At 46.8% G+C, this 23590-nt stretch overlaps 10 protein-coding genes across 10 annotated transcripts; 6 read left to right on the top strand and 4 right to left on the bottom strand.

Moving 5' to 3' along the window:
- Positions 1–822: 822 nt before the first annotated feature.
- BABINDRAFT_159512 (aminocyclopropane-1-carboxylate deaminase) lies at positions 823–2177 on the bottom strand. The gene has a single exon (XM_019127702.1). It carries the CDS (start codon positions 2066–2068, stop codon positions 1046–1048), a length of 1023 nt encoding a protein of 340 aa, XP_018988375.1. The 5' UTR covers positions 2069–2177; the 3' UTR covers positions 823–1045.
- Positions 2178–3503: 1326 nt separating this feature from the next.
- On the bottom strand, positions 3504–3829 carry BABINDRAFT_159511 (uncharacterized protein). Its single transcript, XM_019127701.1, has one exon. The coding sequence runs from the start codon at positions 3723–3725 to the stop codon at positions 3549–3551; it is 177 nt and encodes a 58-aa protein (XP_018988374.1). The 5' UTR covers positions 3726–3829; the 3' UTR covers positions 3504–3548.
- Positions 3830–4397: 568 nt separating this feature from the next.
- Positions 4398–7741, top strand: BABINDRAFT_44396 (uncharacterized protein; the record flags this gene model as incomplete). The annotated part of the gene is made up of 1 exon (XM_019132105.1): positions 4398–7741. One exon carries the CDS (start codon positions 4398–4400, stop codon positions 7605–7607), a length of 3210 nt encoding a protein of 1069 aa, XP_018988373.1. The 3' UTR covers positions 7608–7741.
- A 246-nt stretch (positions 7742–7987) lies between these two features.
- On the bottom strand, positions 7988–8734 carry VTI1 (v-SNARE protein; the record flags this gene model as incomplete). The annotated part of the gene is made up of 3 exons (XM_019131546.1): positions 7988–8491; positions 8537–8595; positions 8641–8734. The coding sequence occupies 3 exons, from the start codon at positions 8732–8734 to the stop codon at positions 7988–7990; spliced, it is 657 nt and encodes a 218-aa protein (XP_018988372.1).
- Positions 8735–8980: 246 nt separating this feature from the next.
- Positions 8981–9630, top strand: YAH1 (adrenodoxin). Its single transcript, XM_019127700.1, has one exon. It carries the CDS (start codon positions 9050–9052, stop codon positions 9518–9520), a length of 471 nt encoding a protein of 156 aa, XP_018988371.1. The 5' UTR covers positions 8981–9049; the 3' UTR covers positions 9521–9630.
- A 395-nt stretch (positions 9631–10025) lies between these two features.
- Positions 10026–10865, bottom strand: EGD2 (Egd2p). Its single transcript, XM_019127698.1, has one exon. It carries the CDS (start codon positions 10739–10741, stop codon positions 10169–10171), a length of 573 nt encoding a protein of 190 aa, XP_018988370.1. The 5' UTR covers positions 10742–10865; the 3' UTR covers positions 10026–10168.
- Positions 10866–11883: 1018 nt separating this feature from the next.
- Positions 11884–16418, top strand: BABINDRAFT_159508 (uncharacterized protein). Its single transcript, XM_019127697.1, has one exon. The coding sequence runs from the start codon at positions 11955–11957 to the stop codon at positions 16290–16292; it is 4338 nt and encodes a 1445-aa protein (XP_018988369.1). The 5' UTR covers positions 11884–11954; the 3' UTR covers positions 16293–16418.
- Positions 16419–20310: 3892 nt separating this feature from the next.
- Positions 20311–20771, top strand: BABINDRAFT_159507 (uncharacterized protein). The gene has a single exon (XM_019127696.1). The coding sequence runs from the start codon at positions 20371–20373 to the stop codon at positions 20716–20718; it is 348 nt and encodes a 115-aa protein (XP_018988368.1). The 5' UTR covers positions 20311–20370; the 3' UTR covers positions 20719–20771.
- Positions 20772–20876: 105 nt separating this feature from the next.
- BABINDRAFT_80024 (uncharacterized protein) lies at positions 20877–21382 on the top strand. The gene has a single exon (XM_019132717.1). It carries the CDS (start codon positions 21039–21041, stop codon positions 21306–21308), a length of 270 nt encoding a protein of 89 aa, XP_018988367.1. The 5' UTR covers positions 20877–21038; the 3' UTR covers positions 21309–21382.
- A 286-nt stretch (positions 21383–21668) lies between these two features.
- BABINDRAFT_57243 (uncharacterized protein) lies at positions 21669–22865 on the top strand (the record flags this gene model as incomplete). The annotated part of the gene is made up of 1 exon (XM_019132277.1): positions 21669–22865. The coding sequence occupies one exon, from the start codon at positions 21669–21671 to the stop codon at positions 22797–22799; it is 1131 nt and encodes a 376-aa protein (XP_018988366.1). The 3' UTR covers positions 22800–22865.
- Between the last annotated feature and the right edge of the window lie 725 nt (positions 22866–23590).

The following is a 23590-nucleotide window of genomic DNA, read 5'->3' as shown; positions in this document are numbered from 1 at the left end:
CACCCTCTTTACTCTTGATGTCGTGGGCCATGTCGTCGATTTCACGCAAGATCTTCTTCTCCAATCGTTTCAACTCGTTAATTCCAGCGTGCTGTGTCTCTATCGATCGCCTGAGCTCGTCCATACTCTTTTCTAACTCACGCGAAACGGTGAGTTGGTGCTGGATGTCGTTGGAGTAGCGCTCTTCGATCTTGGACATCCGCTGCTCAAGCTTTACGTCAGACACAAACGCAACCGACTGGGAGTGTGAGGGTGAGCCCGCAGATGCCCCAGCTCTTCGTGATAGACCCACGAGTTTTTGGACGTGGTTTAGGTCCGGATTAGGGGCATTCTCGATCAAGGCGATGGGGGTGGATACCGATCTGAGCCGGTGTCTGGCTAAGGCATTTGAATCGGACCTCTGGGTCAAACCGTATTTCGGTGGCTTTTCGGAAAGCCGGCCGTGTGCTGACTTGGAAGGGATAGGCGGTCTGGAGTTATCAGTCACCTCGCTGAGTGGCGGCCTTGTTTTTCCTCTCGGCGAGAACGCTGCTGGTACGGGGATCTTAGACATGAGGAATATGTAAGGAAAGTTAAGATCGTCTCCGGAGTGGTTGAAATATTGTGATAAGGAAGAGGCGATCTTTGTATGAAACGTCTGCAAAACAAAACCGATAACGCGCGTGGAAAAAGGCTGAAAAAATATGACGGCTGCAGGAAATGTAAACAAAGGGAGACGTGCGAGAACAGGGTGTGAGTATGTGACTTGGGTGTTATATCTGGCAGTGAATATAGTTATATAGCGTTAAAACACTACTATTTGGATAAATTCGGATAGCTATTGCACTATTGAGGTATTTTAAAGCTTGTGGGGCAGCAAGTATACATAAATAATAGATAGCCAACATAATACAGATAGAGCAACAAAGTTAATGTAATATATAGAGCAGAAAACTAACGGTCATCTATACGAACTTGGCACAAGATATTTTGAACCAGCCTATCCTATGATGACTATACATTCCTGAGCTTTCTCTCCATTAGACCCAGAGGTAATACACCCGTACTAGAAATAACTGGAATAGGCTGACAACACTGGCGCCCCACCCAAGTGGCAATACAAGACGTTAGCACCCTTCTCAAACTCGTCGTTGCGTACCTTGTATATCAACCCTTGCATTGACTTCCCCTCGTAGACTGGATCGGTCAAACACCCCTCGGTGGAGCCACATAACTTTATGGCCTCAATAGTGCCCTCGTTAGGGATCCCGTAACATGGGTGAGCAAATCTCTCATCCAAATAGATATCGTCAAGGGTAAGCTCCACGTCTAACCCCACAAGACTCCCTGTGCTTCGGGCAATTCTCAACACTTGTTGTTTGGTCTTTGCAGGGGTGAAACTGGCATCGATACCGATCACATCGTGGTGTCGTCCGTATTTCGCAAACCCAACCACAATCCCGGCCATAGTGGATCCAGTGACGGCACAAACCACGATCTTGTCAAACTTGACCCCCAACTCCTTTTCCTGTTGCAACACCTCATCCACGAAGCCCACAAACCCCAAGCCACCGTACTTGTGCTCGGAGCAACCGGCAGGGATTGGGTAAGGCTTCTTACCCTCCGCCTCCAAGGCCTTTAACGCATCCTTCCATGAATCTCGGATTCCGATATCAAACCCAGCGGCGTTCAATCGCACGTCAGCACCCATGATGCGGGATAACTCAATGTTGCCCACTTTGTCGTAGTTCAAGGACTCTTGCTCAGGGATAGGGACCCAGTTCTCCTGCACTAAGTGGCAGCCTAACCCCAACTTAGCAGCCACGGCAGCCACCATACGGGTCTGGTTGCTCTGAATACCACCAATGGAAACCAAGGTGTCATAGCCGCCATCGAGAATCTCTGGTACGATGTATTCTAATTTACGGAGCTTGTTTCCACCAAATGCAAGACCAGAGTTCACGTCTTCACGCTTGGCGTAGATGTTCACTTTTCCGCCAAGGGCCTTGGATAAATTGGGAAAGTGGGTGATTGGAGAGGGTCCGAACGTAAGCTGGTATTTTTTGTACTGCTCAAGAGAAGGAGACATACTTATAGGATGGTTGTAGGGAGTAGCAGAAACAGGAAGTAGGTTTGGGCGTATTTATATTAGGCCAATTTCTGGCAATTTATATCAGGTCATTTATCGGGCAGCAAACCCTATCGATCTTTAGTGAGACCAGATAGCCAAGGATTAAGCAGAGTTATACCGGACTTTAATGTCCGATGATGTAGCCTCCTTTCCCTTTCTCACGAAAGCTGTAGCTAACCGGTACGACGTTCATCCGACAATCTGAAAAAAATAGAGATGGCCAAATACCACATGGACAGATAAAGCAGCCGGGGATATAAGCACAATATAAAAAGAACACACCCTTTTAGAGAGTAATCTATGTCGTTTTAGCATGGATACACGTAATTCATTGTTTGTTGTATGGGCCGCACCGGCTCCACGACTCGAGGATTGCCCAGGCATAATATTCCCCCTGAGGCGGAATTCTAAACTTGGTTTGTTGTGGACAGTTTGAGGGACCTTAATGGTATCCCAACAGCTCTTAAATGACACTGTTCTTTCGTTTTTGCCATCCATCTGCTTTCCTTTTATGTGAACGTAATCTCATGGTAAATACCTGATTGACTATGCGATAGATCCCTTGATCGAAAGACGCGGTATCAATTGAAGTACGATGGAAGGTTTACACCATTTACGTAAAAGCCCTTGATAGTTGTAGACTTAGAGGCAGCTACCAAACTGGGTTATTCTTAGTCATGGGCGTAAATCAAGTTCATTTGTTACCGTTTGAATCAAGAAAGTACGGGATGTATGATCCACGGTAGACTCAAAAGAAAAAAATAAAGAATATGACCAATGGGGGGGGGGGGGGGGGGGGGGGGGGGGATTTACATAGAGTATTGAGAAAGAAAGGAGGTAGTGGAGGATTATATACCTGGAGGCGTAAAATTGCACACCTTCAATATATCCAGAACTGCGTAACATGACATGGCCTGGTCTATAGTTTGTCCCGTGTTATCCAATAGTGGGTTAATTACATATACACCTATATATATAATTATTTATCGGAGTGATACACGATCAAAGTGTAAGACAGTAGTTTCATGTGGGATGGTTGGTCTTTCAAGCCAAACTGACATTCGATTAGTTAATAACGAGGAACGAAATTCACGAAATGCCAGCTTTACCGCATGAACCTTATTACGTAAGAGATGTCTTTAGAACAGTGTCAAAAGCTCTAAAAACCACGCCTCAAGATTATAAGATGAAGCCGTGAGTAGTCTGGTGCAGCTCTTGTATTAAGTAGTCCACTAATACATGAGCTTAAAGTAATTCATTTGCTCTCGCCTATAAAAAAATGAGGAGCCAATTTGGGCCGTTAAGTCACACTGCACTGAAAACTAGCTGTTTACATGCATGAGGCCCGTTACCCTCAGAAAATTTGACATCTGGTGCGCTTATTTGAAGACACCGACATTAATGGAAGTTCATGTATTACCCTGCCTAACGTACTATTTTAGCTCTTCTCGCTTGATGGTTTCTGGAGCCCTGCATCGAACGCGGTCATATGCAAGAGAAGCATCGCGTCAGCAGATGCTGGGAGGGGAAGGAACGCGGACCAATAATTCCCAGGATTCTCTACACAGATTTGCATCCATTGTTTTGTGTGTAGCGGGGTACCAGCTTCCTCCATATGAACATGCCGGACAAATCTCTTGAGATGAAACTCCGAGGACTGCCGCAAGGGCGGGACGCACGTAGGACCAGGTATAGCCAGACTCCCAAAGCTAAAAAGCGCTGCTAGGAGGATTCTATGATGACCTCACACATACCAAGCCATGGAATTCTAAGCCAGTTATACTAAGATAAATACCATAGTCCGAGTCTTCCATGAAAATTTTGCTGACTCAGCTCGGACAAATATCGAGCCACGCATGCAGGTCTAAATCCTTGGCTCACTGCAGGACAACTAATCGGTGAGCGACCTCCCTCGGGACTCAATTAGCTCCCAGTGCCAGAAGCATGGACGTGCAAAAAAAAATAGCTTGAGCAGAAATAAACTGAATGCATAGTTGTACCTAGATTATTGGGCCGGAGAGAAAGAAATGAACCAAGAGGCAAGAGAAAGTAATATTACCCCGCTACGATGCTCTCCCCAGCGCCCCTCGGAGTTGCTCTGGAAACCCTTCCGACCTCTGCCGTCCTGCATCGAAAGCCCCTCTACCACTGCATCCGGCGTCTGGCCACCTGCTGCCCGAAATCGACTTTGCTGTTGTGACTTTTCCTATAAGATCCCCCACTATCTGCTTCCCCGCTACTCATCTACCCATAGATCATACTCAATTATCCCATCGCAGTTGACCAAATGACAATACTTAACACGGAAGAATCGCAGCGGTTAGAACAGTCCCGCACTAAAGAGAAGCACTGGAAGCGCTGGGGCCCGTACGTCGGGGAGCGCCAATGGGCGACGGTGCGCGAGGACTATTCGTACAACGGGGACGCGTGGTCTGACTTTCCGTTTGAACACTCGCGCCTGCGCGCGTACCGTTGGGGTGAGGATGGGCTCGCGGGTGTGTCCGATAACCACCAGCTTATCTGTTTCACGCTTGGGTTATGGAACGAAAATGACAACATCTTGAAGGAACGCTTGTTCGGGGTCACGGGGCCCCAGGGGAACCACGGGGAGGACGTCAAAGAGCTCTACTACTATCTCGACAACACTCCGACCCACTCGTACATGAAGTACTTGTACAAGTATCCGCACAAGAAGTTTCCATACGAGGCCATAGTGGCCGAAAACGGCCGCCGCTCACGCAAAGAGTTGGAGTACGAAATCATGGATACCGGCGTGTTTGATGACAACGAGTACTTTGATGTGGTGTTCGAGATGGCAAAGGATGATAAGGATCCGGACGAGTTGTACTTCCGTGTCACCGCGTACAACCGTGGCGCGGCGCCCGCGCCGTTGCACGTGTTGCCGCACATTACGTTCAGAAATACCTGGGCCTGGGGGCGTGAGGACCCGGAAAAACAGCCGATTCCGCAGCTTCTGAAGGAAAATACGGACGTTACTTCTGTAAAGGTGGACCACTGGAAGTTGGGCGGCCGCCGGATGGTGTTCGCCCCGGCACCACCGGTGGCTGACAACTTGCCCGATGTCGAGCCGAAGTTGCTCTTCACGGATAACGAAACCAACACACAGCGCCTCTACGGCCAGGCGAACAAGCACCCGTTCGTGAAGGATGCATTCCACGATTACGTAGTGGACGAGATGGCCGGTGCGGTGAACCCGGACAACATCGGAACCAAGGCCGCTGCATGGTTTGCGTTTGACCAGAACGGTGGGGTTCCCGCAGGCGACTACGTCACCATCCGATACAAGCTCTCCAAGATGAACGGGGAGCCCCAGGAGATTGACGAGGAGCAGTTCGATCAGGTGTTTGCGCTACGCGAGCACGAGGCGGATAACTTCTACTGGAACATCTCGCCAATGCCTATCACGGAAGACTTGCGCATGGTGCAGCGCCAGGCGTTTGCCGGTTTGCTCTGGACCAAACAGTTCTACAACTATATCCAGGACCAGTGGGTGAATGGTGATCCCTCAACGCCAAAGCCGCCTAAGAACCGTGCTGGCGGCCGCAACCGCGAGTGGAAACACTTGTACATCGATGACGTGTTGTCCATGCCAGATAAATGGGAATATCCGTTCTTTGCCGCGTGGGATACCGCCTTCCACTGCATTCCATTGGCGATGATTGACCCCGAATTTGCCAAGAAGCAGTTGGACTTGCTCACTAGAGAGTGGTATATGCATCCCAACGGGCAGATTCCTGCGTACGAATGGAATTTCGGAGATGTGAACCCGCCGGTTCACGCGTGGGCTGCGTTTAGAATCTTTAAAATCGAGAGAAAGATGTACGGGAGGGAGGATAGGGACTTCTTGGAGCGCGTGTTCCAGAAGTTGTTATTGAACTTTACGTGGTGGGTCAACCAGAAAGACTCGGAAGGGAACTCGGTGTTTGAGGGCGGGTTCCTTGGGCTTGACAACATCGGGATCTTCAATCGCTCTGAGCCGTTGCCGACGGGCGGAAAATTGGAGCAAGCAGATGCCACCGGCTGGATGGCTTTCTTCTCCTTGCAGATGCTCAACATCGCGCTCGAGTTGTCTAAAGAGAGATCGGTGTACGAGGACATCGCTTCCAAATTTTTTGAGCATTTCTTGTTGATTGCGGATGCCATGACGTTCAAGTACGACGAGCTGTCCGATTCGGTTGATACGGGTGTGATTGCCCCTACTGGGCGCTCTTTATGGAACGAAGAAGACCAGTTCTACTACGATGCAATCTCCTGGGGCCAGGGTTCGGCATCGACGCAGTTGCCCGTGCGTTCGCTTGTCGGGTTGATTCCTCTTTACGCATGTCTCACGCTCGAGCCGTCGATGTTGGAGAAGTTACCCAGCTTCAAGAAGCGCGTGGAGTGGTTTATCGCCAACCGCTCGGAGGTGGCCGCGCGCAACATCGCGTCCATGGAGAACAGGGGTGTGGGCGAGCGCTTGTTGCTCGCGCTCGTGGACAAGGACCGTTTGGTAGCCATCTTGGAAAAGATGCTCGACGAGGACGAGTTTTTGTCGCCGTACGGTATTAGATCGCTTTCCAAATACCACGACAAGCACCCGTACGCGTACTACAACAACGGGAACACCTATGACATCAGTTACCTTCCAGGCGAGTCCGACAGCGGATTGTTTGGGGGTAACTCCAACTGGCGTGGTCCGATTTGGTTCCCGGTCAACTTTTTGATCGTGGAGTCGCTCCAGCGGTTCTTCCTCTACTATGGGTCTGATTTGAAGGTCGAGTGTCCTAAGGGCTCTGGCGAGTATCTCAACCTCGCGCAGGTTGCCCAAGAGATCGAGCAGCGCCTCATCCACTTGTTCATCCCTAACGCTGAGGGCAAGCGTGCTTGTAATGGTGATGATGTGACTGCCTCTGTGGACCCATTTTTTAAGGACTACATTCCGTTCTACGAGTATTTCCACGGTGACACAGGTAGAGGTTTAGGTGCCTCGCACCAGTGCGGGTGGACCGCTTTGGTTGCTAAGTGGATCCACGACGTTGGAACTTCGTGTAGAGCTCCAGACACTCCACGGCCTCCAACTTCCGCCAAGTCCATCGCCAACTTCCAGGAGATGAACCGTGATCACTTGATGCAGTATGTGCCAAAGTCTGGACCATTTCCTGGTAGCTTGACTAGACGCAAGTCTGGCAAATCGTTGATTAACCTCACCGCGCAGGTGTTGGAAATGAGCGAGGAGGAGAAGGGGATTTATGGGAACGAGAGCCAGCCGTCAACCCCGGGCAAACACCTCCACACAAGATTGCAGGCTGACAGTCAGCACAACCAGCAGTTTGATTACTTTGGTCATCCATTGAGCAGAGAATCGACGAATGTTAGCTTTGATTCCGAGGTTGATGGTGACGATGGCGGTTTGTTGGAGATGATCAGAAGGAACTTGCAGTTGCATGCGTCTAGAGACGCCGTGGTTTCTAGCGACGAGTTGGAAACGCACAATTAGTATTTTGTATTTTTTAGTAACTGAAATTTTAAATAGAAGAAGTAGAAATGATTTATTAAGAAATGCCTGGGCATGGATGGACGACATCAAGGAAGAGGGGGGGAGTGAGGCTGAGATATATCTTTTGATTGACGTCTGTTAAAAGTAAATGAAACATATCATTATCAATATTGGGCGAGTTAGATGACCTCTTTTAAACATTAAAGGCGAGGAATGCTATGACAACCAACTAGCCTTCACCCTGCCAAGAATTCGCACCGGATTTTTTAGTTTGGACTGATGATACTCACTATGGCAAAAAAAATACTCCTGACAACTATCCTACTTACGGTTCAAAGCAAATATATTAAATTGTAAAGAGAAGCGAAAGGTAAGGGGGGTTAGGTAAACTTGCTGGCGATAACAAGCAAAATCAAAATCACCAACACAGCGATAATGGCGTAACTGATTAACTTATTTGCAGCTAAACGTCTGGTCATGGACCGCAACGTTCTAATACTCTTGTCAACATACCCGTCTGCATCTATCAACTGGTTCCTGGAATTCACCAACTGCTCCCTCTGTCCACGGAGGTCGTTCAAGATCGAGGACCCGATTTCCTCCGTCTCCAATGCCACGCGCTGCGAGTCTCTCAAGCGGTCGGAGGATCTCTCCAAGGAAGCATTGTTCTTCAACAACTGCTGGCGTTGGTAGTCATGCGAGCTGGGGTCGGAGCTTTCCTGTGTGCGGCCCAGAAACAACTCGTCACGGTTCGTGTTGTCCTGGAGAAACTTCAACTGCTTCTTCGATTTGTCTACCGTAGCCTTGTACGTTCTCAACTTGGCGTTGTATGAGGATCTTTCGTTCGTGGACATGTTCTGGATCTCGAGGTTCATTTGGTCCAACTAAAGCGGTTAGTATTGAAATGGTACGTGATGAAAACGACTTACAATTTCTAAGCACTCATCAGTGGCTCTTTCAACATCCCTCATCGCAGTGCGACGCTTATCTATATTGTTAGCTTTGCCTTAAAGAGTAAAGGTTCTTTACGTACCCCCAGCTAGATCGCTAATCTGGCTCAACTTCTGTTCCGCCTCTTGGTGGGCCAATTCGTACTCAGACTCATAGGTCTGGAATAATTCGGACATGTGAATGTGACTATACTGAGTGACGTGGTAAGGTGCTATTTTCCTAGGCTGGATAAGTTCTCTTACAGCGACGTCACACCCGCAGGTCCTGGATAAGCCAGGAGACAAGACTAGTGGCAATAAATAAATAAAAAGCGTGTTGATACCAATTAATTGGTACCTACACTAAAAAATGGAATCCAGTTTTCCACAGCCCTGCCCGATGGAGCTCTAACACCGAGGCCGGTAATCTCGCGAACATTATTTTTCACCATGCAACATATATTAGTGGCAAGCGGCAAGAATTTCTCACCCGCTTGCATATAACCATCTATCATGCTTAGAACATTGCTCGCCTCATCCATCCGTGTTGCCAGATACCATACTCTCAGGACGCCTGTGCGAGGCTTCGCCGTGACCAGCATCAGACTCCATGGTCACATCCACACCCCAAAGGCGGGCGAGGAATTAAAGATCACCTTCATAACCAAGGACGGGGCCCAACACACATTTGACGTCTCCGAAGGCGATTCTTTGTTGGATATCGCCCAGCACTACAACTTAGACATGGAGGGTGCCTGTGGTGGCTCGTGCGCGTGCTCCACTTGCCACGTTATCGTTGACCCGGAGATGTACGATGAGATCCCAGAGCCAACTGACGACGAAAACGATATGTTGGATTTGGCCTTTGGCTTGACCGAGACCTCCAGATTGGGTTGCCAGGTGTATATGACCAAGGAGTTGGACGGTTTGAGAGTTGCTTTACCAGCCATGACCCGTAACATGACGGTCAAGGACTTTCAGTAAAGCTGATGATTATTTATTACCCAAAGGACGAGCCTCTCCGACAACCTATGGTTTTTGTTTTCCAGTCAGGCCAAGTGCCACAAAAACAATCCCATTCCACTGTATATAATGTAATTTAGTTCAGATCCACTTAGATTACTTGTTATTTTTTGTAGAGCTTTTGGGCCTCATCAATGTGTAAGGGGATCCCCCCGGGGAAAGTTTCGCGTGCGCAAAACGGTCCCAGTGACTCGGGGTGAGTAAGAGTCTTGCGCATCCGTAGAAGATAGGAAATCACAATTCCTACATAATCGAGGTAGGTGATATGATTTGTTGAATAGGTATAATAGACCAATACCAATAATATCAGGAGTTTTTATACACCTGTAAATGCAGATTATACCTTGTCCCCTCCGACTCGTTATTTTCCTTTTGATTCTTATTAAAACGCGCACTTAGCTATTCTCTAGCCCTAAGTAATCCTCTATGGCATTCGGATGCACCGGAAAGTTTCAGTAGAAATGGTATAAATTGGTAAAATACTATTAAAAATAGCATGCTGACATTTATACGGCAGCTTCTCAAACAAAAACCTTTGTACCAAAACTTACATTTACATTGATTCATCTCAAAGCATTGCATTGAAGAAAAAAACGGCAGCCAACCTACTTAAGAGGTCAAGGCCATGATGGCGTTAACCATGTCACCATTATGGTCTCTCAAGGCCTTGACGGCGTTAGCTCTAGAGGCACCGGTCTGTTCGACGATGACTTCGATGTCACCAGCTTCCAAGCCAGACTCGTCGACAGGGGCAGAACTGTCAACTTCTTCAACCTTGTCCTGCAAAGAGGCGGCTTCGAAGTCAGCAAGGATAGCTTCCTGGGACTTGTCAACTGGTTCCTGGTTGACAGCGGCAGCGGCCTGGGCCTGAGCCTGCAACTGAGAAGCCTGAGCGAATCTCTTGTTCAAGTCATCAACCTTGGCTTCACCAAAGACAACGTAAGAGCCAGCTGGGGATCTGTAGACGTCTGGGTTGTCAATGGCAACAATAAAGCCACCCTTTCTCTTGAAAGTAACACGGGAGATACCCTTAACCTGCTTCAAGCCCAACTTGACAATGGCCTTTCTGGCCTTGGATTCGTTCTGGGCGAAAACAGCAACATCGGCACCCTGTGGGATTTCGTTACCGTGGGAGTGGGAGTGGTCGCCATCGGCGTGGGAGTGGGAGTGTTCAGCGGACATGTTTAATGATATGGATAATGTGATAGGAAAGAATTGAGAAAAGTACAACCACTTTTTCTTCGTTCATATAAGCATGACGAGGAAGAGAAACTTAGGGCTCAATGGCAAGCTTGGAGACAGGTCAGAGATCGGTGGACGTCGAGAGTACAACGTTACCCGGCATGAGGTGAAAAATGAAGATACATGCAGGATAAGAAAGGGGAGGGCAATCGCTAGCGTTGCTCGTAAAGACTAAGCCCTTTTTTTCCTGTATCAGGATTGTGTATTTAACGGTATGAAATTTCAGAATTTGGAACGGAACCCCAGAAGTTTTTGTTATTCGTATTGACACGTGCAACTGCAGTGGGACAATGTGCACGGAAGCCTCTGGGAATCCGGGCCGGAAGGTTAAGCACTAAATTATGTGGTGTGTCTGCTAAATATGCTGTTAAACCAGAATAGAGAAGTGTTGTTCATTGAACAAGCAGGACATATCGGTATATTCGCCCCATGAGAAGCTTGTTAGGAACCTATTCGTTAGTTCATACGAAGGTGCTTACTTAGAATAAAAAGTTTTCCATAACTAATGTATAGTTTTGGAAGTAGATCTCAAAAATAAAAGATGAATGGGGGAATAAAAACACTCCAGGGTCCAGGGTCCAGACGCAGCAGTTGGCCACTTTTTTTTATTCCACAGAACCCCACAGTTTTATCAATTTGATGATAAATTTGATTTAATTTTGAAAATATTGCTGACCCGAATACGTAATTGAGGTTTCTTCCTGGTGCAGTGTGTTGGCGACTCCGATCTATTGCCCCTCCCTAGCCAGTCACTAGCTATGGCGCGAGATCCGGTATTAGCTGTTCTGAAGAACCATTGGAACCCCTTAAATTACCAAAATTCAACTAAAAAATCCCTTTTTTCCGTAACTAAACACTCACGGGGGCTCTAAAGGCTCTAGATGTTCTTTCGAGTTTAACCGCATGGTGGTCTAACGTTCAGTCAGATTTATACTAACATGGACGGCCTGCATACGGCAGCGGCCGGAACAAATTTGAAAAGCAAGCCGAATATGCAGTCCCCATGCAGCCCCATTAGGTCAGTAATTCATAGCGGCTCAAAACATAGCCTAATCCCTGACGCAACCCAGCGTTTTACTTAACGCAAAACGGTCAGCTATTGAAGACAAAGCTCCAAGCCGCTAGTCAAACTACAGAACCGTTGCTATTGCTCATGTCTTTGCAGGAGTTTTCTGAAAAGCCCGAACTTCCTCAGCGGAAGTTCACGTTCAAACAAAAGTGCCATAACTTTGCGTATAATCACAATTTTGCTGGTGTGGGCCCGCCACAACACATCATCGACGAGGAAAATGCTAAGCCTCGCCGGATCTTTCTCAACTTGCCGTTGCCAGACGATATGGTGGTCGACCAGACGTCCAAAACGCCGTTGAGAACATATCCCCGGAACAAAATCAGAACCACCAAGTACACGCCACTCAATTTCTTACCGAAAAACCTTTTTTTCCAGTTCAGAAACGTTGCCAACTCATATTTCTTGTTCTTGATCATCCTTGGGCCGATCCAGATCTTTGGTGTGAGCTCCCCTGGACTCGCCGCCGTGCCGTTGGTGGTAATCGTGTGTCTCACCGCCATCAAGGATGCTTTCGAGGACTACCGTCGTGTGATCTCCGACATGGAGTTGAACAACTCACCCATCCACATCCTTGTAGGATTGGACAACCCAAACTACCAGGAAACCAAAGTGGGCGCCTGGCGGCGCTTCAAGAAGCGCTGCAGCAACGCCATCATGAAGAAGCTCATGGCCAAGGGGAAGCCGGCAAAGGGTAGCCCACCAAAGACCGGGAGCAGCGAGCATGTTCCAGACGTGCGCAGAACCTCGGTCGCCTCCGACAACATTGTTCGCACTTCCTTGGACTCCAGGACCACCAGAAAGGTGTCTCCTGTCCACCCCCACACCGTGGTGAGCCCTGTTTCGGATCCCTTAGAAGCTACGACCCGGAGCAGTCTGTTCAAGCGCCGTAACTGGAAAGACATCCACGTGGGTAACATTATACGCATCAACAACAACGAAGAGGTGCCTGCAGACGTTGTCATCTTCGCCACCTCTGGCGAAGAAGGTAACTGCTTCATCGAGACGAAGAACTTGGATGGTGAGACCAACTTGAAGAGTAGAATGGCATTGCATTGTGGTGAGGGCTTGCATTACTCTACCGACTTTGCCCGTGCCCAGTGCTGGCTCGAGTGTGAGGGGCCAAACCCGAACTTGTACGCCTTCAAGGGGGTCTTGAACTATCTTGACTACTACAGCGAGAAGAACCAGTTGATGGAGACCCCCGTGCCCGCCAGCGAGGTCGTTACCAATGACAATGTCTTGTTGAGAGGCTGCACGTTGCGTAACACCAAGTGGGCCTTGGGTATGGTGGTGTACACCGGTCCGGAGTCCAAGATCATGCTCAACTCGGGCATTACCCCGACTAAGAAATCGCGCATTGCCAATGAGTTGAATTTGTCCGTGATTTTCAACTTTGCCGTGTTGTTTGTCATGTGTTTCGTCACCGGTGTGGTTAACGGTTTGTTCTACAACAAGAAAAGAACCTCCCGGTTATTCTTTGAGTACAAACCGTACTCCCCCACCTCCGCCGGTAACGGTACGTTGGCCTTCTTTGTGGCACTTATCATCTACCAGGCTTTGGTTCCGATCTCCCTCTATATCTCCATCGAAATTGTCAAGACGTTGCAGGCGTACTTTATCTATTCGGATGTCAAGATGTACTATGAGAAGCTTGACTTCCCGTGTACCCCCAAGGCGTGGAACATCTCAGACGATTTGGGCCAGATTGAGTACGTGTTCTGCGACAAAACCGGAACGTTGACGCAAAACGTCATGGAGTTCAAGAAGTGCTCCATCAACGGCAAGTCTTACGGTTTGGCCTATACCGAGGCGAGACAGGGGATGGAAAAGCGTGAGGGAAAGGACGTAGTGGCTGAGTCCCTCAAGTGGAACAAGCGCATTGCTGCCGACAGAGCCGACATGATTGACTTATTGAAAAGTCACTCTAAGAACTCCCAGCTCGTAGACGATGAGGTCACCTTTGTTTCGTCTGAGTACGCCGTGGATATCTCCGCCTCCACCCCCAGTCCTAGACAGAAACAGGCTAACGAGGAGTTTATGACTGCGTTAGCGTTGTGCCATACCGTCGTTACCGAGGACGATCCAGAATACTTGGACCACAAGCTTTTCAAGGCCGAGTCGCCAGATGAGGCTGCGTTGGTCAGTGTAGCCCGTGACGTGGGTATTGTCTTCTCCGGGCGCACCAGAAAGAGCTTGACGTTGCATGTTTACGGCAAGGAACAGACTTTCACCCTCTTGGCGGCTATTCCGTTCTCGTCTGCCCGAAAGAGAATGAGTTCTGTGGTCGAAGACGCCTCCGGACGGATCTTTTTGATCTGTAAAGGTGCCGATAGCGTTATTTTCGAAAAGTTAGCTGGCTCCACGATTGACCAGGATATGTTGTCTCGCACTGCTTTGCATTTGGAAGACTACGCTAAGGAAGGATTGAGAACCTTGTGTATCGCCCAGAGACTGGTTTCGCGCAAGGAATATCAAGACTGGAAACTCAAGTATGACAAGGCCATCAACTCCATTGATAGCGACCGCGATGTGAATATCGAGCTTGTTTGCGACGAGATCGAAAAAGACTTGACCTTGTTGGGGGGTACCGCTATTGAAGACAGATTGCAGGATGGTGTTCCCGACTCTATTGCAATTTTGGGCCAGGCCGGAATAAAGTTATGGGTCTTGACTGGGGACAGAATCGAGACGGCTATCAATATCGGGTTCTCGTGTAACTTGTTAGAAAATGATATGAAATTGTTGGTGATCAGGCCAGACGAAAATATCACTGATGGTGCTACTCACATTGATTCGTTACTCACTCTGTACTTGCAGGACAACTTCCAGATGACCGGCTCCCAGGAAGAGTTGACACTTGCTAGAGAGGACCATTCGCCAGCCCGCGGCTCTTTTGCCGTCATTGTTGACGGTGCGGCCTTGTCGATTATCTTTTCGGGTGATGAATTCTTGAGACGCAAATTTTTGTTGTTGGGTAAACAGTGTAAGGCGGTTCTCTGCTGTCGTGTTTCTCCTGCCCAGAAGGCTCTTGTGGTCAAATTGGTCAAGGATTCCTTGCAAGTTATGACCTTGGCTATTGGTGATGGTGCTAACGATGTTGCCATGATCCAGGCTGCCAACGTCGGTGTCGGTATTGCAGGTGAGGAAGGTAGACAGGCCGTCATGTCCTCTGATTATGCCATCGGCCAGTTTAGGTTCTTGACCAGATTGATGCTAGTTCACGGTAGATGGTCGTACAAGAGACTTGCTGAAATGATCCCGTGCTTCTTCTATAAAAATACGGTATTCACCGTGACGTTGTTTTGGTACGGTATTTTCAACAACTTTGACGGGTCTTACCTTTTTGAGTACACTTTCCTTATGCTCTATAACTTGGCTTTTACCTCGTTACCTGTCATTTTCTTGGCTGTGTTGGACCAAGATGTCTCTGATACTGTCAGTTTGTTGGTTCCGCAGTTGTACCGCTCCGGTATTTTGAGAAAGGACTGGTCCCAGTACAAGTTTTTCTGGTACATGTTAGATGGGTTATACCAATCCGCCATTGCCTTTTTCCTCCCGTTCTGCTTGTACCGTATCGGTTTTAATGGCATGAACGGTTTGCCCCAGGACCATCGATTCTTCATCGGTATCACTGTGACCAATATTGCTGTTGTTTCCAGTAACGTGTACGTATTAATGCGCCAGTACCGGTGGGACTGGTTGACGTTATGTATCAATGCCTTCTCGATTTTGATTGTCTTCTTCTGGACCGGTGTATGGTCTACAAACGTCTCCGGCGGCGAGTTCTATAACTCTGCCCCTCGCGTGTTTGGCAGTTTGTCCACCTGGTGCACTTTCTTTGTGGGTATACTAGCCTGTATGTTGCCAAGGTTCTCCATTGATTGTATCAAGGGTCTTTATTTCCCCAAGGATGCTGAAACCATCCGAGTGAAGGTAAACGAGGGGTACTTCAGTGCGTACCCCGACGGATACGATCCTACCGATTTTCATGACGTCGAGGCTCACCGCCAACAAATAGGGGTAAACCAGAAGACGGATGACTCTTATTCTCATGAATCCTCTGTGTATCAAGACCCGGTTCTTGCCAAAAATGCCAATGGCACTGGAGACCCCGAAGCAGCGCCACTGCCAGCGGGTGCTCCTACTCGTGAGCCTAGCGTGTTAAAAAGAACTTTCAAGTCCATCAGAAGAATTGGACGTAAGAGCTCGGGTGCTGGGGAGAAGAAGTTAACCCCGTTGGATCAAATGAGGTTGAATATGATTCGTGACGGTGAGTACTTGTCCAGCAGAACCTCATTGGAGAGGGTCACCACCACCCACGACTTGCCAGGTTTCTCACAAGCCGAGTCCTTAATGAGATTGCAGACGAGAAACACGTTGTCTTCTAATGCCAAGGCCCAGATAACTCCTCAGCTCTGACTCCATAGACATCCCGCGCACAATTAGTTGCTTTTTTCTTTCTTTTGATGTTTCTGATTATCTTTGTTTTCCATATTTCGTTGTTTATCTTATAGTATATCTTAAATCCTAATACCCTCAACCTGTACCTTGACGTGGATCTATCACGGCAGAGGTTTATATTAATGACTATCAGGAGGCCTTCCGAGTCCACACGTAACGTTTTAATAAAAAATACACCGAGAAACTTCCACAAAATTCAGAGGGATTCAAAAAAAAAGTTCACCTCTATGCCAGCAAATCTGAGGTTGCATTCATGATTGAGGAATAAATGGAAATAAACTGGACGGTGATTTACACATAAACTCTTAATCGGGTATGGCTATAAGCATACACGTGAGTCCTAACTAACTTGTAACTATGTATGTGGAGAATTATATCTGGGTAGAATTGGATCTAGATATATAGAGGAGTTTTGAGGCTATAACCTGGGATATTTATAGTTGATGTGAGCGCTGGGCTCAATGTCAGCCATCAACGTGAGCGCCAGACTCGGCTAAGGAAGGAATAATTCACGTCATCAGAATGGCAAAAATAGACGGTTGATCTCTAAATGACTCAGCTACCTAGTGGTCAGTTGCACGGGAACTGCCATTCAGTTGTCATATTCTTAATGTATCGGAATCATTCAGCCGAAAACGGCTTGACCTGGTCTTACCACGCCATCGGTCTGAAGTTGAGGCCAAGCGGGGACTTCACCTACCTATCATTGTTGGAGACGGTAAAACAGACACAAGTCCACTAATGTATCCAGAGCATTTCGTTGGGAATGTTTGGATGCGATGTTTTGGGGTAAATTGGGTCGAGGTTTCAAATAGACTGGTTGTGGTTCCAAAGAGAAAACAAATACACCGCTTGGGTGGTTGATTTGTTGAAGAAATTGGAAGCTACCGTCGATCCTGTTTATGCTTTTAAAGGTTTCAAACCTGCTCTAGACAGAGTAGCTTTCAGTCATATTCTGGTAAGTTATTCTTGAGATGAAAAAGAAAACTTAAGCTTGGAGTTTTAGTCCCGCTAATATTGTTGTCTATATAAATTCAGAGCTCTATAGAAATATCAGGCTCCTTTTTCGATGAACCACATGTATAAGTTTTAGACAATGAATCAATCCTCCCAATGCCTATCGGCTAAATCGCACAGCAAACTGCTAAGCCCTAGTTTTTGCAAATTTTATCCCTTTTTTTCTAGTTGATATTCTGGCTTTAATGCTAGTTATATAAAACCTCATGGTTCATGGGCATAACACCGCTAACCAGGTGTGACACACCAAGTATTGAATGTGTATTACCGTACCAGAGTGGGCTTCTCGACGATTATGTGGACGTACAGGTATTTTATTACATGTACAACCTTGTGGATTTTTCAATTACCGTCCAAGCATACCAGAGTATCCCACTGCGACCCAGCCTCCACATGCATGCAAGACGCTAGGAGAATCTCTGTAACAGGGGGTAACCCTCACTTATAAACACCCCTATCTCTATCTATCCAGCAATATTTTTCACAGTCTAGATCACCAACCACTGATAAACAGGATTACGGTATATCGTGAGCGAAAGCCAGGTAAACTAATTTCTATGCATCATAGATACCCACTTGTTCCAACTATAGCCATTATCTAACTTGGTTCAGTTCATTCCTTTCCGAGATTAGGAGGTTTCTCATTTTTCTCAACCATAAAGATAGCCCCGTCTTTTTTCAATGCACATTGACAGGAGGCCAACGGCGCTACAAAAGACAGAGGGTATTCCTGGATATTTTTCTGCAGTAAACATAGAAGTTTTCTCGGGATTATGGGTATAGACGGTGCCCAATATTATGTACCTCGTGACTGGTACTTCTATTTAGGTTCCACATAGAACACTAAATTAGATGTACACCCATGAACCCTGTACCGGCGTGCCGATCATAGCTCAGCCCACAATCTAGGGAGTCGGCAGTGCAGCCTAGAAAAGAAACTTCTTGGATTATACATCTGGTTTTGTTTCGGGGGGATAAGGATTTGCTTCGAGAAAAAGGATAAACAGATAATAAGGTCCCATGTCAGTACATCAATATACATCTATTGGACTCACCCTCAGAGGAATAGTCCTTCAAAAATATTGGCAATCCCGGTTTTCCTCATTAAACCAGCTTGGGCATGTAACAGTTCAGCCAAGCGAATCCTAGTAAAGCGCAAGAAGGCCATTCCAAGGTGTTAATACAGTTCCATGCGTACGAGGTAGCAAATCTCTTCGCATTAAAACACCCTGAGGGTATATATTATATCACCGTACTCTATAATCACCAATGCTGTTCTCCTGGCCCTTTTGGAAATGGTGATGTGCGTTAGAATTGGTGTGCGTCGCCTTTCTCACACGCAGCAATGTAATTCCTGCGATTGATACACGAAGAAAAATATCTATGCATGAATCCATGCATTATGAAACTTCCTGGCACATACAATCAGCGGTAGGCGACATATCGCGTCCAAAACACCATTGGATAATCTGCTGATTATGTGAGGTGGTATCACTGCACCTCATGCGCAGCTGTTATATGCATGTATCGGGAATAGAGCGCATTGGTCTAACTACTGTGCATACCAACTGTCTGCACCATTTCTAAAGTTTTAGAGACCTATTACTTGGTTCGGATCCACCTCGAAATATTTATGATGAGCATTAATTTTGCGCATGTGCTTTGTTTCGATACCTACATGTACAATATCACTTCAGTGGTGCGATATTCGAAACTTTGCCGGCTCCACCACATACACGAATACCCCACTTTTGGCATGTGCGACCACTGGAAATACCCAGGTAGGAGGGGAATCACCCACTTACTACAGATTCGGGGGTGATGGAGGATCTAGTCCACTAGTTTTCTCATCATATTCATTGTAAACGTTGATCGGGGTATATGTAGCTATACAAAGATGAAAAATAGCCCCCACCTCATTTCCTAACCTCCCTGTGCAGCTAAAGCCATGGACTAAAAGTAGGAGGTTAATGGTTGAAATTTTCTTGGCTTAGTATATATAAGCACACCGGCAGCCTCCTTCCGATATCTCAGCCGTGCTGCTGTCCCGGCCAAACCACTTGCTAAGCCTTTGTCAGGCTCAAAAATCATATTTAGAATGGCTCACAGCTCCTCAAAAAGGTTCAATCGTGCTGCCTTTTATACCCCACCTACCCATCCGGAAGAATTTGATAATAAACGTATAAACTCAGTACAACTTTCTTCGTCCAATGACCTTTTGAAAGCTTACAAGAGTATATATCACAACACTGATAAGAATAGCAGTATCCGTGGGTTGGTTGCTCCACTTCAGGTTAACCACCATATGGCTTATGCTCTGGACGACATGATCCCGCCGATAAATTCATCCACAGAATACCAGTCCACTCCGGTTTTACCTCAGTCAAAAGATTGTTTTTACCTTCAGTCAATCCCGTTAAGAACTCCTGTTAGGTATTCTTCTCTCTACCACGCCTGTTATGCTGGGAGTATCGGTCTGGATATATCTCCCAATTCCCCAGAATCTACCCCTTGTATATCGTATAGTGATGATACATGTGATGACCTCCTCCTAGCAACCTCCACGCCCGTTCTTTCCCAGAACCAGGAGTATCCAACCCTTCTGAATGCGTATCTGCAAGGGAATCTACCTGTTTCGCCAATTAACTGTCTAGATTTTTTCCAATGTTTGGAATTATCATCGAACAACATGAATTCTTCACAGTTTTTTGTAGATCCAGTTGGGTTATCCACATCTACTACCGAGCGTATTGAAACGTTTCCAACAGCTGTACCCGGAAATAACAGTATGGGTGTTATGACACTAAGTCTGTCTGAAAGGGGCCCCGATCCTCCTACGATTAAGTTAAACGTGGCCAGTCCTATGGGAGAGGGAATCTCCATGCCACGGCTTAGGCCAAGATATCCTCGTTGCAGTCTATCACTGGATGTTAGTATCTCTGTTTCAAGCGATGAAGAGGAAGATTTGAACTCCAAAGATGCATCCTATCGCGCACCAAGGCCAAGTAAAAGCATCTCCATGCCTTACAATGGCAGAAGTGCGAAAGCTAGTTCAAACTATTCCATGTTTTCGCGTATCCAAATTGACCAATATCCAGAATCAAAGATTATTGAGAATAAAGTCACCAGAGGCCGCAAGGCTGCTCTACTTCAGAGCGTACTAAGCACCAAGGGTGGCAAGGAGGCGAATATCCGAAAGCACAAGTGCAAAATCTGTGGGGGAAGATTTCGCCGCCAAGAGAATTTGAAAAGACATTTTATAAGTGTGCACACGGAAGAAAAGCCCTATCTGTGTCTGGTCTGTGACATGATGTTCTCTCGGCCGGATAATTTGGGCCATCATATGAAAACCCACAAACAAGCATGAAAATCTCTCAATATCGGAGATTTATAAGTGAAGCAGTTCAATTACATGCCTCGAAGTAGTTTCTATGTGTATACATACACTACAGTTCACCAGCGGGACCCCCGTAAAGTTTCCCGGCATACCAAAATAAATATGAATCAAGGGTGTTCCCCGATGAGAAAAACTTTGTAAATTGCCATTAGATAAACTTCATCGATGATATATTACATAATAATTATGTTGTTAAAGCAACAGTGCTGTAACATGCCAAGCTAACAGTATACGTTTTTCCGGTGCCGATTTGCAAGTATGTAACACTAAACCTTCTGAGGTATACTAAAATGGCTATAAAAAAAGTTAAGAGCCTAGTATTAGTATTTAGCGTCAAGGATCAATTTGCCAGAACTCTATATGATACGTGTGTATCCGTTGCGGTACTTCCCTGTTCTTTGGTTTCGGCGCGTGAAGCTTCTAGGCACGGAAAACCCTATAGTAGCTTCGGAATCGGAGAGGAATTTCAAGTAAGATTTAACCCGGATACACGGCGGGTTACTAAGAATATTGAAATAGCTAAAAGCATTAAGCGCCAAAGTTTTCAGAACTCTATATGATACGTATGTATTCGTTGCAGCACTTCCCTGTTCTTTGGCTTCAGCGCACGAAATTTCTAAGCATGGAAAACTCTATAGCGGCTTCGGAATCGGAGAGATCTCAGGTGCAGTTTAGCCGGGGCGTATTGTGTATTAGTAAGAACCTCAGCCGCATGGATTAACTCTCTTGGAGTGCGGCTCACCTTGTTATATTTCTATGCCGTACCTGCGGCTTAGAAGGAACAAACTCAGTGCTCTCTGGCATGCACATTTAGAGTAATATTCCAAGCTGTGAGACACAAAAAGCGTATATAAAGCCTAGCTTAATCTTTCTTTCTAGATCCGTTTGAACTACCAGGATATCGCTAATACATACACAAGATGACAGAACTCGCTGATCCTTCCAAGTTACTTTACAAGGCTGTGACTTACCAGACCAAAGCCACGCCCCTTGCGCTCACTGAAGAAAGCATTTCTCTAGTGAAGGCTAACGGTAGTTATAACGTCTCCACTGATGATATACTCATTGAAATTCACTCGGCCGCGTTAAACCCTGTGGATATGCTTTGGCACCGTGCAAGTAATTGGATGGTTGGCTCCAACCAAAAGACTCTCGGGAGAGACTACGCGGGTGTGGTTGCCAAGGTCGGTGCTAATTTGTCTGGAAAATACTCAGTTGGTGACAAGGTTTGTGGTGTGATCACTGAAAAGTTTGGTATCGGAACTGTGGCTCAGTACCTTGTATTGAATCCTACCAAGAACCCAGGTATCGTCAAGGTCCCAACCGATGTTAAATTATCTTTCAACGAATTGGCCGCTTGGCCTCTCGTTCTCAACACTGCCTATAACATGTTGGAGCTCCACGGTGCTACAAAGCCAGTTGGCTCGAGCTCTAATATCTTGATTATCGGCGGTGCCACCGCCTGCGGGCAATATCTTATCCAGTTAGCCAAGGTAGCCTACAAGGTTAAGACTATCGTCACGGTGAACTCTGGCAGTGCTGACGACTTTGTTAAGCTGTTGGGTGCCGATTACACTATTGATTACACCAAGCACAAGAATATTGCCGGACCCGTGGCGAAAATTGTGCAGGACGAGTTGGGCGGTGAAAAGTTCCAGTTTGTGTTCGACTGTGCTGGTAACTCCGATCTATTCCCAAAAATAGACAATGTTTTGAAGTCTAAGAAAGAGGGCTCCGCTGTTGTGACAATCGTGGGTGACAAGAAGCCTGACTACGAGACATACACCTTCACACATGCGCTCTCGTTGGGTTTCATCAAAAAAAATATTAAGAGTAAGTTGGGTTTGGGTTCACTTAACTACTCTTTCAGTATGGCTGGTCCTAACGCGGAATGGTGCAAGAGAGCGATGGGATTATTCGAGGAAGGCAAGATTAAGATCACCGTTGACTCAGCATACAGTCTCGAAGACTTCTCGAAGGCCGTGGATAGATTGGCCACCAACAGAGCCAGGGGGAAGGTGATTATCGAAGTGAAAAAGGATCAAGTGTAAAGTGTTTTTTATATACGTTTAATATTTAACATTTGTTTATTAAGTGAATACCGCATATCCAGCTGCATATTTAACGCTCTCCTCTTTCTGAGTGTGGTATATCTCAACCTCGAGGGTAGAATATCCACTTATAGTAGTATACTTGTTGGCTGTATAATTTATATAGGATAAAGGAGGGAGAGATCGACTTCCATATATAGAGTATCAATTCTTACCACGTGACAGCTACACACTTACTACACGGAGAGTTTCCAGGCGTTTCTCGACACCAGTAGTGATCACCCTATCGTTAATGATATTCGTAACATCTGGTACATCCCAAATAAGGCAGTAACCTCTCTAACCGAGGTAATAGCTTCACTTACCGGGTAATCAGCACCTTTTGTGAGTTGATGGCCTTGCTGTTGGGCAGGTGTATCCAGCCTCTATGGTGCGGCTTCGGAATCGGAGAGAAATCTTGGGTAAGGTTTAGCCGGGGAGTATAGTAGATTAGTAAGAACCTCAGCCGCATGGATTAACTCTCTTGGAGTACGGCTCACCTTGTTATATTTCTAAGCCGCGGGTGCGGCATAGAAGGAGCAAGCCCAGTGCCCTCCGGCATGCGCACTCAGAGCAACATTCCAGGCTGTGAAACATCAAAAGCATACATAACGCCTACCTTGGTATTCTTTTTCTACATCAGTTTAAAATACTGGAATATCGCTAATACATACACAAGATGACAGAACTCGCTGATCCTTCCAAGTTACTTTACAAGGCTGTGACTTACCAGACCAAAGCCACGCCCCTTG

The sequence above is a fragment of the Babjeviella inositovora genome (assembly GCF_001661335.1).
Source record: "Babjeviella inositovora NRRL Y-12698 unplaced genomic scaffold BABINscaffold_1, whole genome shotgun sequence".
Lineage (NCBI taxonomy): Eukaryota > Fungi > Ascomycota > Pichiomycetes > Serinales > Babjeviella > Babjeviella inositovora.
The sequence above is the reverse complement of the archived record's forward strand: the minus strand, read 5'-3'. Positions and strand labels throughout refer to the sequence as shown.

Excerpts from the sequence above, each read along its gene's own strand:
- BABINDRAFT_159512 (XM_019127702.1), bottom strand. The coding sequence starts at position 2,068 with ATGTCTCCTTCTCTTGAGCAGTACAAAAAATACCAGCTTACGTTCGGA.
- BABINDRAFT_159511 (XM_019127701.1), bottom strand. The coding sequence starts at position 3,725 with ATGGAGGAAGCTGGTACCCCGCTACACACAAAACAATGGATGCAAATC.
- YAH1 (XM_019127700.1), top strand. The coding sequence starts at position 9,050 with ATGCTTAGAACATTGCTCGCCTCATCCATCCGTGTTGCCAGATACCAT.
- EGD2 (XM_019127698.1), bottom strand. The coding sequence starts at position 10,741 with ATGTCCGCTGAACACTCCCACTCCCACGCCGATGGCGACCACTCCCAC.
- BABINDRAFT_159508 (XM_019127697.1), top strand. The coding sequence starts at position 11,955 with ATGTCTTTGCAGGAGTTTTCTGAAAAGCCCGAACTTCCTCAGCGGAAG.
- BABINDRAFT_159507 (XM_019127696.1), top strand. The coding sequence starts at position 20,371 with ATGCCTTACAATGGCAGAAGTGCGAAAGCTAGTTCAAACTATTCCATG.
- BABINDRAFT_80024 (XM_019132717.1), top strand. The coding sequence starts at position 21,039 with ATGGCTATAAAAAAAGTTAAGAGCCTAGTATTAGTATTTAGCGTCAAG.